The sequence below is a fragment of the Triturus cristatus genome, chromosome 3_1 (assembly GCF_964204655.1).
Source record: "Triturus cristatus chromosome 3_1, aTriCri1.1, whole genome shotgun sequence".
NCBI lineage: Eukaryota > Metazoa > Chordata > Amphibia > Caudata > Salamandridae > Triturus > Triturus cristatus.
This window is the reverse complement of record NC_140583.1, coordinates 3,683,154-3,695,200: the sequence shown is the minus strand read 5'-3', so window position 1 is coordinate 3,695,200 and position 12,047 is coordinate 3,683,154. Positions and strand designations below refer to the sequence as shown.

Below are 12,047 nucleotides of genomic sequence, written 5' to 3'. Positions count from 1 at the left end.
AACAACCAATACTTAGATGGCTATAGGGCCTTCTTTGCTCCGGCTTTCCCTTCGGCCAGTGGCAGGCCTAAGGGAGGCCTTGTAATATATGTCTCACTAGACATTAAATGTGACGTGCGCCCGATCACTGATTCCCACCCTGGGATCTTAGCAATTATTCTAAGGAAGGAGCACAAAGAATGGGGGATAATACATTTTTATAACTCCCCATCTATTTTGGAAGAAGGAGGAAATATTAAGTCCTTGGCTACATTTATAAAAAAACATATGGCCAATAATTTGCATAGTTTGATAATTACTGGGGACTTTAACATCCACCCATGCTGTAACCCTTCTATTACTTGTCTAGCAAACTTAGGTTGCCTGTTAATATCTGTCTTACACTATGAACACACACTGCATGGAGAGGAACTAAATGATTTCCTGTGTGAACACGACATGGGGTCAGTTATGTCTTATATGAGCCCATCCACACTGTTTACTACTCCAACTTTTATAGGTAAAGGGAATGGCACTTTTATTGATTATATTTTGATTTCATCTTCTTTAGTACCCCTTTTAGGGGACTTTTCTATTTTAACTAATGAATTTAGCGATCACAATCCGTTGTCGGTTTATCTTGGAGGTGTACTGTCCGATTCTATTTGTTATAAACCAGTCACAGGAATTTTAAGACCCACTGATGGGAAAAGGAGGTTAAGATGGACCCAAATATCACCTAGTATCTTTAATGATAATGTAAAGACCCATTGTTTGGGAGAAATAGCCACCTGTACAACTGTTGGTTCAACTGCAAGATGTGTCTTGGACGCTTTTTCCAATTTGGCAACGAAAATATCTGAACTTTTGTTAACAAATTCAGGACACATTGCTAATCATGGCCCTAAATGGTTCGATCATAAATGCTCAAAAGCGGCCAAACTGCTAAGAGAAGCACTGGTAAAAAAAAACAGAGATCCATTGGCAGTCTGTATCTTGAGAAGGTCGTACAGGGATGCCTTAGCCCGCCGGAAGGCTTCTTTAAAAAAAGTGGCCTGGGAAGAACTAGTTGATAGCAGCACTTTAAAAGATAGTGCTAGGTTTTGGAAAGTTGTAAACGGTCCCCTATTCCATCAGGTGGGAGGTGATGGCTTGGTGGCCCACATTGGTGAAGATGATTGGGTTCATCATTTTAAAGTAATGTTTGATAGCCAGGCTGAATCTAATACCAGTAGAGTGAATCGTGGAGATGCCCCAGTTATAACCTTTTCTGAACTAGAGATCTTAGAGGGAATCATGGGTCTGACAAGTAACAAAGCCCCGGGACCTGACGGGATCCCTCCAGACCTATTCAAGTCAGATCCCCAATTCTGGGCATCTATCCTGTGTCCGGTGTTTAATGCGGCTTCCACAGATGGTTGTCTAAACAGCTGGGCACTGTCAACCATAGTGCCGGTGTTTAAGAAAGGTAACAGAAATGACACTAGCTGCTATAGACCAATATCACTTATTGACTCGGTCGTGAAGGTAATGGGGCGGGCTATCTTAAATAGGTTAAAGGATTGGACAGTTGATAATAAGATTTTAACAGATTGTCAGTATGGTTTCCATGTAGGGCGTTCGACCATCACACAGTCCCTTAACCTCTACCTATTGCTTAATAAATACACTGTGGTATATCCTGGCTCGATTCACCTCGCCTTCATGGACCTCTCATCAGCTTTTGACTGTGTCAACAGGTCAAAGCTCTGGCAGGCCATGGAGGTGAGAGGGGTAGATGCGGGGTTGATTAAGTTCCTTCGGGATTTACATTCCTCAACCCGAGCAAATGTTAGGTATGGCAAAGACTTGAAAGTCACGACTGACTTTTCTATCAAGAAAGGTGTTAGGCAGGGAAGCATCACGGCTCCGTTTTTATTTAACTTTTTACTTGATCTTGAGAGGACCCTGGTAGAGACCGGTGCAGATTTTCCGCGTAGAGCGGGACGGGATATTCCCGTTCTGCTATACGCGGACGATGCTGTACTACTAGCTAGAACTGAAATTGGACTTCAGACCCTGTTAAATTCTTTTCATGGGTTTATGACTAAGCTAGACTTAAAAATAAATAGTACAAAGTCTTACACGATGAGTCTGGGCAAACGCCCAAGGAAGACGGATGTACGATATTAAAACGCGAGTTTTTACCACGCGTGCAGTTACAACGCATGCGATGTTACAACGCTATGCCATTACAACGCAAGTCTTTACATCGACTTGCGCTAGATGGCGCGCTGACATTAAAAAGGTGTAATTTACTATTCCAACTCCAGTCCACTTAACAGTAGGGAAGGTGTTGGGATAGTAAACTACACTATTTTTAATGTCAGCACGCCATCTAGTGCAAGTCGATGTACAGACTTGCGTTGTAATGGCATAGCGTTGTAACATCGCATGCGTTGTAACGCATGCGATGTAACTGCACAGCGTGGTAATAACCGCGTTGTAATGGCTGTTCCCCAAGGAAGACATTTTTATTCAAAACAGGGGGAGATTTGATCCCCAGCACCAAGGTGTTCTCTTATCTAGGAGTCCTATTCGACGACAAACTTAAGTGGGATGCCGCGATACATAAGAAAAGGGGTGAGATGGCCCGGGCAAATGCTGCAATCTTTAACTTTGCGTCCAAAATAGGGAAGAAACCAACTGGGGCTATGCTTCAGGTATATAGAGCAAAGAGTATTGCTATTGCAACCTATGGTAGCGAATTGTGGGGGTGTGGGGTGACAAAATCGATACAGGTCGAGGAAAATAAGTTCTTAAAAAGACTTTTATGTGTCCCGCAAAGTACTCCAAAATTTGTGGCCCACAACGAACTGGGAGTATCTTACATAGCCGACCAGATAGCGATGAGCCCCATGACTTTTTGGCTACAATGCTGGCTCAACCCAGACATACCCTTGAAACAAGATATACTTAGGGATTGTCTGACCTTAGAGAACAAGGCACGAATCCCTTGGTTTTCTTACATTAAAAGGTGATTTGAACTAATTGGAAGGGTCTCTCTGTTCTTTAGGCCTGAAGAGATCCTTAAAAAGGATATCCCATTGGTTAAATCCCTCTTTTTGAATTATAGGACGCAAGAAAGGGAAGGCATTGAGCTTACCAAACCCAGTGTCCGGTCTCATCTCGCTTTAATAACTACCCCCACTGCTGAGCCTTACCTAATGTCTACTCTTACAACCCACGAAAAATTTCTATTAACTAGGTTCAGATGCAATATATTCCATCTTCTAGTGGCTAGACCTAAGGTGGGACATTCGGGACAGATGTTACCGGTATGTGGTTGTGATGGTCATTCACCACAAAATTTAGTACATTTTGGGCCTCATGTAGGTAAATAAAATTTACCGATTCTTAAATACCGAACCGTACCGAATCGGTATTTAAGAATCGGTAAGTTATATGTAGGTAATAATTCGGTAATATTTACCGAATCGGTAACATTCGGTATTCAAGAATCGGAATTTACCGAATCGGTAAATACCGTGGTGGTATTTACCGAATCGGTAAATACCGAGGTGGTATTTACCGATTCGGTAAATACCGAATCGGTATTTACCGAATCGGGAAAAGAAAATCACATGACTGGATAAAACAGCCAATCCTGTGCAACCACACCCCACCCAACCAGGAAGTGGCCACACCCAGGCAGGTGCACACAATCAACAGACTCTGGAGAGGCTTGGAGTGCAGAGGAGAGGCAGGGAGCCAGTGCCTGTTTGTGCAGCTCAAAATCATCATGTCCAGCCAGAGGACACAGAGAGATGGAGGGGAAAGGAGGAGGAAGATGAAATTCAGCCCCAAGGAACTCCAGGTGCTAGTGGAGGAGGTGGTGAAGCAGTACCAGAAGCTGTTTGGGAGGCAGTCCCTGCAAGTGCCGGAGTCTGAGAAGCGCAATATATGGCTGGGTATCCAGGCGCAGGTCAGTGCTGTGGGAGTGACCCACAGGGACATTGAGGTACTCAAAAAGCGCTGGTACGACCTGAGGATTGTGACAAAGAGGAAGATGGGGGAAATCCAGAAGGAGGCCAGCCAGACTGGAGGTGGAATCAACAGGGCACCTGCCCTCACCGAACTGGAGGAGCTGGTGGAGGCCACAATAGAGCACGAGAGCGTCGTGGGGCATGGAGATGCCGACAGCTCTGCCAGAGCCGCCACCCAACAAGGTAAGACGAATGCACAGCAATGTAGCCCCTCCTACCCCTATCCCTCATCCCCCATTGTGAAATGAGTATCCCACTCCAGTCCATGTGTTAGTGCAGACAGGCAATGCATTATGGGAGATGTAGTCAGGGAACCCCCAACCATGAAGTGAATAGCACAGGACAACAATGCATGGTACACACATTAGCCAACAGCAGCCAGAGGACAATGTGAGAGTGTTACATGAATTTATTGTGATGCTTGCAATGCAGCCCTCAGCTACACTGAGCTGATGTTGCATTTCTGTCCACAGATGTAACATCGCTCAGGACTGCACATGGTACAGGAGAGAGGGCACACCGGCAAGACAGGTCAGCTCTGGCCAGCACGAATACTGCACAGCCAGCATCACCACCACCACAGCCTGCATCACCACCACCACAGCCCGCATCACCACTCATGCATGAGTCACCGCCCACATCACCACTTGCAATTGTGATGCCGAGGAGGCGTGCTGCTGGCAGGTTGGCAGCGTTAGAGACCTCATCCGACGACAGCAGGGGCCCGGAGCCAAACACAATGCCCCAGGATGGGAGCTATGCCACTGTGCCCTCCACCTCACAGGGAGCACACACGGGTGCAAGACGGCGCAGCAGGTCGCGGGATCAGAGTCCACCAGCAGACGGTGACAGCCATGGGGTCTTTGCAGGCCTCGAGGGCAACATGCTCAAGCAGCAGCGCCTACAAACAAAGGCAGTCATGTCAGTTCAGCCGCATGTGCGGGGACTGAGAACCACATTCAAAAACATGGACAGGAACATCAGCGCAATGGCAGCGGGGATTACTGACATGGCAGCGGGCCTGCGGGACATGTCACAGTCCATGAAGCTGTTGTGCAGCAAGTTAGACGCAGATAGAGCTGCAAGGCGCTGGGAACGGCAGAGGGGAGACAGCCACACCAGGGCACTCAACCGCCTGGCAACTGCAACTTCACTACTCTGCCGGCGCTCAGTGAACATGCAGGAGGGCCTGACACACTGCAGCAGCGACGTCACTAGGGGGATGGTGCAGGTCACCAGTGCCCTGGAGGTGCTATTGACCAGTCAGGCGGCCACAAGTGGTGCAGGGGATGCTGCTGAAAGCATCGACACCAGCAGCAGGAGCAGCATAACACCCCCGGTCCCAGAAACACGCAGGAGCAGCAGGCGGCATGGGGCTGGCACCAGTGAGGAGGCTGAATCCGTGCCATCCCACACTGTAGCGCGTGGCCGCAAACATTGATGCTGCACCGCGTAGCAAAAGACAATTGGGTGACGTAACCCTGGACTTCAAACTTGTCAATACGCAATGTTGCCAGAATGGCATAATCTTGGTTTCGTGGCGTAGTGCCGCATTATTAAACTACGTCATGACATACAACAACTGGCGGTGCCCCCTTACTTACTCAGAAATAGTTGCATGTGATCTCTGCCCGTCTCTCTCTCCCATCTGTTGCTGTTGGCACTCCAGCAGCGTTGTCCTCTGGCTGACCTGAATCATCATCATTGTCCTCAAAATCTGTTAGTTCCACCTCTGTACCTCTCTTTGTGGCAAGGTTGTGCAGCATTGCACAAGTGGCAATGATCTTGCAACAGATGATGGGTGTGTACTGGCGTGCGCCTCCGCTTTTGTGGAGGCAGCGGAACCTGCTTTTCAATAGTCCAAACGTGCGCTCCACCACGTTGCGTGTAGATTTGTGTGCCACGTTATATCGTCTCTCACTCTGGGTTGATGGGTGTAGGTAGGGAGTGAGGATGAATGACCTCACGGCATATGCACTGTCGCCTAGGTGAGTGAAAGGCAACCATCAGTCACATGTCTCAATACACTATGATTTGCAAGTCTCATGGGGCGTCACTGTTACTTACCTAGCAGGTATCCGTCTCCAAATTCTCCGGCAAGCAGTCGTGTGTAGATCCCACTGTTCTGGAAGATGTAGGAGTCGTGGGTGCTCCCAGGAAACTTCGCAACAATATCAGTGATGATGTTCCCTGCATCGCAGATTACCTGCACATTGATGGAGTGGGTGGACTTTCTGTTCCTGTAGATGTGCTCAGTGGCAGCTGGTGGGCAGATTGGGATGTGTGTGCCATCAATACAGCCAATGACATGAGGGAACTGTGCCATGTGATAAAAGTCAGTTTTAGTTTTCTGCAGTCCAGCCTGTGTGTTTGGGAAGCTGATGTAGAGGTGCATTCTCTGCATCATGGCATCTAGGAACTTCCTGAAGAAACAGGACAGGCAACTCTGTGATACACCGCCCACCGCAGGTATCACCCCCTGGTAACTGCCAGATGCGAGTAGGTGTAGGCTGCAGAGCACCTGCACATGTGGTGGTATGGCATGCGCCCTTCTTGTTGGCTGGTCCAGGAGTGGGTGCAGGTCCCTTATCAGGTCCATGATGGTTTGTGGGTGTAGCCTGTACCTTTCATGTATCTCTGCGTCAGTCTGTTGAAAGAGTGTGATGCGCTGTCTGTAGATGCATTCCTCCCGTCTCCAAATCCTCAGACCTGCTGCCTGTAGACGTAGGCGCCTTGCAATGACATACAGAGCGGCCATGTTGTTCATGCTGTTGCATTTTGGGATTGCTTATATGCACTGTTGATGCTTACCACCTGCTTTCAATCTGTGTTAATTACCGACTCTTAATTACCGAATTTAATGGATTTCTTAATTACCGATTTTACCTACATATCTTTTTCCGTTTTACCACTTCATGTTTACCACTTCATATTTACCACTTCATATTTACCACTTCTTATTTACCGAATCGGAATATATGTGTCTTCGGTAAATATGAATCGGTATTTTAGAAATCGGTAAATATGAATCGGTATTTACCGCTTCATATTTACCGAAAACTGCTTTTTGGCCTCCTACATCTCACTTGACTAAATACCGGTCGGTAACGGGATTTTTACCGAATTTCAGCCGTTACCAACCGGTATTTAGCTACCTACATATGGCCCTTTATGTTTTTTTGTAAATTTTATTCTGTTCCTAGGAAAACCTATCTGATACCTATTTTAAAGAAAATGAATTTCACCCAGGTTAAACCTGCCTTAATGTTTTTACAATTATTACATATGGACTGTATATATTTTATTGTCCGTTTTTTAAAAGCAATAATGAAATCAAGAGCGGATATGGATTGCTAAACTGTCAATGGAACTTTATTTTTCCTTTTAAATTTGGGTTGTGTCCCTCAACTTTGTATGTATGTGACTTTTTATGAATTTATATACTAAATTCGAAATAAAGTATCTTTTGACTTGACTTGACTAAACCTTACCCTCGACTTATAACCAACTTCTGTATTTAAGATGGAGACTAAACTTATGTCACTACTTTGTATAAGTTTCAAACTTTCAATCTCCAAAAGACATTTAAGAAGTAAAGTCATATTGAATATTAAATCTGTATCAAACAGAGGAATAAAATCTAACTGGAGTGTGTCCAGACTTTCACAGAGGCGTTCAACACCAGTTATCTCTGGTTTACCTCTCATTTTTACAGTGTCAGGCAAGGGGACAGCCAAGGGGTTAAGTAGTTAAGTACTGATGAGAGGGGGTTAACTGGCCTAGACTGCTCCGCTGTTATAGGTAATGGAAGCCCCTCTATCATGGTATTAGCACAATCTCTTATAGAGTATGCAATATTCGAGGGGCAGGCCTCATAGACCATCATTGACTCGGATGTTAAATCTTTATTCTCAGGGTTCACAAAATCAATTTCATCTTCCAGCTTCGTATTTTGAGATGTATTTTGCAGAGGCTGGGAGGAAGTCTCCGTACAAACTGAAGCCTCGATTTCTTTAAAACAAATTCTCCTTTGCTTCTTTTTTGAAACTCTTTGTGTTGATTTTATCTTTTTCCCTCTATTCTTTTCCTTTTTCCCCATTTCTCCCATTTTTTCCAGGTGTGAGGTTCCTAAGACATTGTCTTTCTCATCACTTAAATGGGTTTTGAAAATAGGGAATAATTCCTAAGCCCACCGAGCCTTTTACTTCTTGAGTTGAATCATAGATAACCTGTATGGGTTCAGGTAATGGATCAGGGGTCTTCTCTAACGTCGCCGCGTTATTCATTTGCTTGTCAATTTGGGGATTGCCATCATGAGCAGTACAGGTTGGGTGACTACTAGGATTCTCAAGTGTATTCTCCAGAACCTCTTCTAACTTTACTTCCACTTCTACTTGTTCAGTATCTATTCTTGAACTAACCTCCCTCTCCTGATTACTTTTTAACAATACCTTTAATATTTGAGTTACAGTCTCCAACACAATCTGAACCTCCTACAAATTTTTCGAGTAGTGTTAGGATAGAGGATAAATAAATGTTCTAAGGATACTAATGAATCCGAGAATATTATATCCTTCCTTATAATTTGACTACTGGGTTGGGTATCACTGATATTTAGATCAGGGGTCAGAGAGGGGTGTGAATGCAAAAGAGAATAATTAGATTTATTAGATGGGGTACTACTGAATAATGTTAGTCCTATAGGAACTGCTATTGCTGGAGTATTTGCTAGTTCCGTACTCTTGCTGGTATCATGAGAAATATGCCTCCTGCAGAGCTCTAAATCCAAATCGGGGAGAGTAAAATCTTTATTTTGGACATTTTTTTACTAAATTGGGACCAAGGGGGTCTTCTATGATTTCGTGTGGTGTGTGTGGTGTTCTGTGTGGAATTACATCTGCTGTTTTAGGAGATGGTAAAGTAGATCCTAAGGATACCAGAAGGACTGGAGAGCCGGTCAGGCACCCAGGGCACCGTAGAGGATGCCTCTGGGATTCTCCTCCTCCATGTTTACTACCAGTAATATGTGATTCTACGACCTCAACCATATAAGTGACAGTATTAACAATATTAATCATTTCACCATCATTCCCAATCCCAATCACATTATCGCCCCCATTCCAAATGGTTGAGGTATTTGACCCCAGCCAAGCTCATCAAACGACTGCAACGCATTCAAAATGCCTCTGCACGCCTCATCCTCGACATCCCTCCGCCACAGCCACATCACCCCCCACCTGAGAAACCTGCACTGGCTCCCCGTTGACAGGAGAATCTCCTTCAAACTCCTCATCCACGCACACAAGGCACTCCACAAGACCGGCCCAGCCTACCTCAACAGACGACTCTTCTACGTCCCTAACCGCCAGCTCCGCTCCTCCGACCTCTCCCTCGCCACCGTCCCGCACATCCGAAGAACAACCACTGGCGGAAGATCCTTCTCCCACCTCGCCGCCAAGACCTGGAACACCCTTCCACTCAGCCTACGACAGACCCAAGAACTGCTGACCTATTTGATGATTGTATTAGTTGATTGATATCTTTTTGGTGTCAAATTTTTTCTTAAACACACCTACCAATTAATTTGTTGAAATATACAAATAACTAGTTTGTTCAAACAAAATCCCTTGTTGGCACTTTGACCTTTTCAAGTCATTTTATTTAAGGCCTGTACAAAAGTGCACTGCGTAGGGAACAAGTTTCTAATATCTTATCAATTATATAAGTTATATATTGTTGTAGACTTAATCTTGTATATTCTTATATATTTGTCACAGAATTCATTTCAGTCCCTTAATTTCGGTCCAGAACAAAATCGCTCTCTCTACAACAACTGGAGCCAGAAGTGTCCTTTCTTTGCCTTCTTTTCTTAGAAATAAAGGGTCCAAGGACAAAGGGACCAAGGGACAAAAGGGTAGGGCGTTGCTCCAAAAAATACCATAAGTAACTATAAATATAAAAAACAGATAAAACAAATAAAGCAGTTCACAGAAAGTCCAGAGTTACCAAATGATACCATAGGACAGGGGGACAAAAAACAAAATGCACTGCCATAACCTGCGTGCAAGCAAATTTTCTTTTCAGTAGTGTCCCCACAAAAAGTGCTACTGCTACTGGCCACTGTCAACTACTGCTATTGCTATTGACTTTTTTCTGCGTGGGCACAATTATTACAGGGTCTTAAATATTGTGAGGTGAACATAAGGTGCCTAAGTGGCAAAAGCGTCCAGCAGCTTTGGTCTCAGGTCTCAAGTCAGCCTCCGTTTCGGTAAAAAGCAGATACAGCCAAGGCCCAGTCTTTCAAAGCTTTCAAAATTACGCCAATGGTATGCCGCAGTTGCAATCTCTGTCTCTGTGAGAAATGTGAGTGCTAATAACCCACTATGTTCTGGTGCTCAAGTGATCTCCCGGGGCCCCCATGCATAGAAAATGAGGGGAAGGGCAAAGGAAAAGAGCGGCAGAGAACTGCACTCTGAGCCCTGCGCTCTATATGCTTCCTCAGCGCAGGCCTCCTTTAGACTCCTTGCACTTGAAGGTTCTCAGCTCAGTCCTTGTTTTTGGAAACAACCTGCTAAGGACTAAGGGGAAGGGGCGAGGCAGGAGCGGGGAGCATCGCTGTGTTTGAATTACCTAAATTGCTCCTCACTCCCCCGCTCTCCCGTCACCCACCACTCCACACTGCTCCCCACTCTGCCTCACCTCGCTTGCCCGAGCTGCTCAAGCACAAGCTCAGGCTGCCTGCCTGCAGGCTGTCCAACGTCCGCTGACCGTCACGCCTCAGACAACCACGCAACTCAGGCAACTCAGGAACCAGGTCAGGCCCAGTAACCGGCGGCAGATCCAGCAACCGACAAAAATCGCGGGCAAACCGCAACTGCAAACTGCAACTCGCGGCGGCTCCTTGCGGCTCACAGCTCCGCTCCGCCTCCTCAGGTGTGCTACGTGTGTTGCATACTGCATACTTCCCTCTCTGTAAAACTGGTGTGAGGTCGACCGCTCTAGCCGTAAAGCTACATCCCCCGTGGGATATCGAGGATTAGTCTGGCTGCTGCATTCTGGATGGTCGGGAGCTTGCAGAAGAGTTTTTTGTTGGTTCCGGCATAGAGAGTGTTTCCGTAGTCTAGTCTGCTGGTGATGAGTGTGTGAGTGACGGTTTCCCTGGATTCAGGGGGATTAACTTGAACCTCCTGCGCAGTGTGTTGAAGCATGCAGAGGAGACAGCATTGATTTGGCGATTCATGGTGAGTGAGGAGTCTAGTGTGACGCGAAGGTTGTGTGCATGGTCCATTGGGGTGGATGGGTTTCCAAATGCAGGGGGGGCCACCAGGTGTCATCCCATGCAGAGGGGGAGAGGCCGAGGATGAGTAGTAGTAAATTCATGTTTATTGAAACACCGGACTCTAATATTGAAGGCCACTAGTGAAGTTGGTTTCATAAATGAGCTTTAGGAGAGTGTGTTGGAGCAATGAGAGAAGCAGCAGAAAACCAGGAACCTGCCCCATGGGGGCGAGGAAAAAACTAGCAGAAAACATCGAGCAAGAAGAGAAGGATTTACACACTGGACCAAGTAAACATGTAACTGCACAGAACACATGGAGGTGTGCACCCGATTCCCAACGATGCAGCTTGTGTGCTGGTAACGATGTTCTTGTCCCAAAAGTTATGAACTGAGCCATGTAATGAGTCTGGAGACAAGGAGGCCCCTAATCGCTGTCCCAGGAGAGTTAATGACCAAGTGGTGACCATGAAAAAACAAAGATAATGTTTTGGGTAAAGGTCCACTGTTTCTCTGTGATTTAGGATTCAAACGGGTCAATAGGGCTGCACAGTCATCCATACTTTACCGGTGAAGAGTGGGGCACTTTCTCACCTGAAGGACTGGTTGCGCTTTCTCTTCTCGGACAGTCTTGGGAATCAATGGGATACGTTTCTCCATCTTCATTAATTCCAATGGAGGTCACTGTTGTGGTCACTCCAGATCCTGTTATGAAAACACATTTCTTAGTGTGAACCCCCATCACAATGCAGTTGTAAATCATTTTT

At 45.9% G+C, this 12,047-nt stretch overlaps 1 protein-coding gene across 7 annotated transcripts in view; it reads right to left on the bottom strand.

Annotated features, from left to right (window-relative positions):
• Positions 1-12,047, bottom strand: part of LOC146859568 (zinc finger protein 10-like) — a 486,604-nt gene that overhangs the window by 68,041 nt on the left and 406,516 nt on the right. For 6 of the 7 annotated variants that reach the window (XR_014979310.1, XM_085646495.1, XM_085646497.1 and 3 more), the window contains one exon: positions 11,875-11,985. The exons of the other annotated variant lie outside the window; for it this stretch is intronic. Coding sequence is in view for 5 of the 6 variants with exons in the window: in XM_085646495.1 (XP_085502621.1) it covers positions 11,875-11,985 (111 nt within the window). In the remaining variant the exon portion in view is untranslated. The remainder of the gene's footprint in view (positions 1-11,874; positions 11,986-12,047) is intronic. 7 annotated transcript variants of the gene reach the window in all.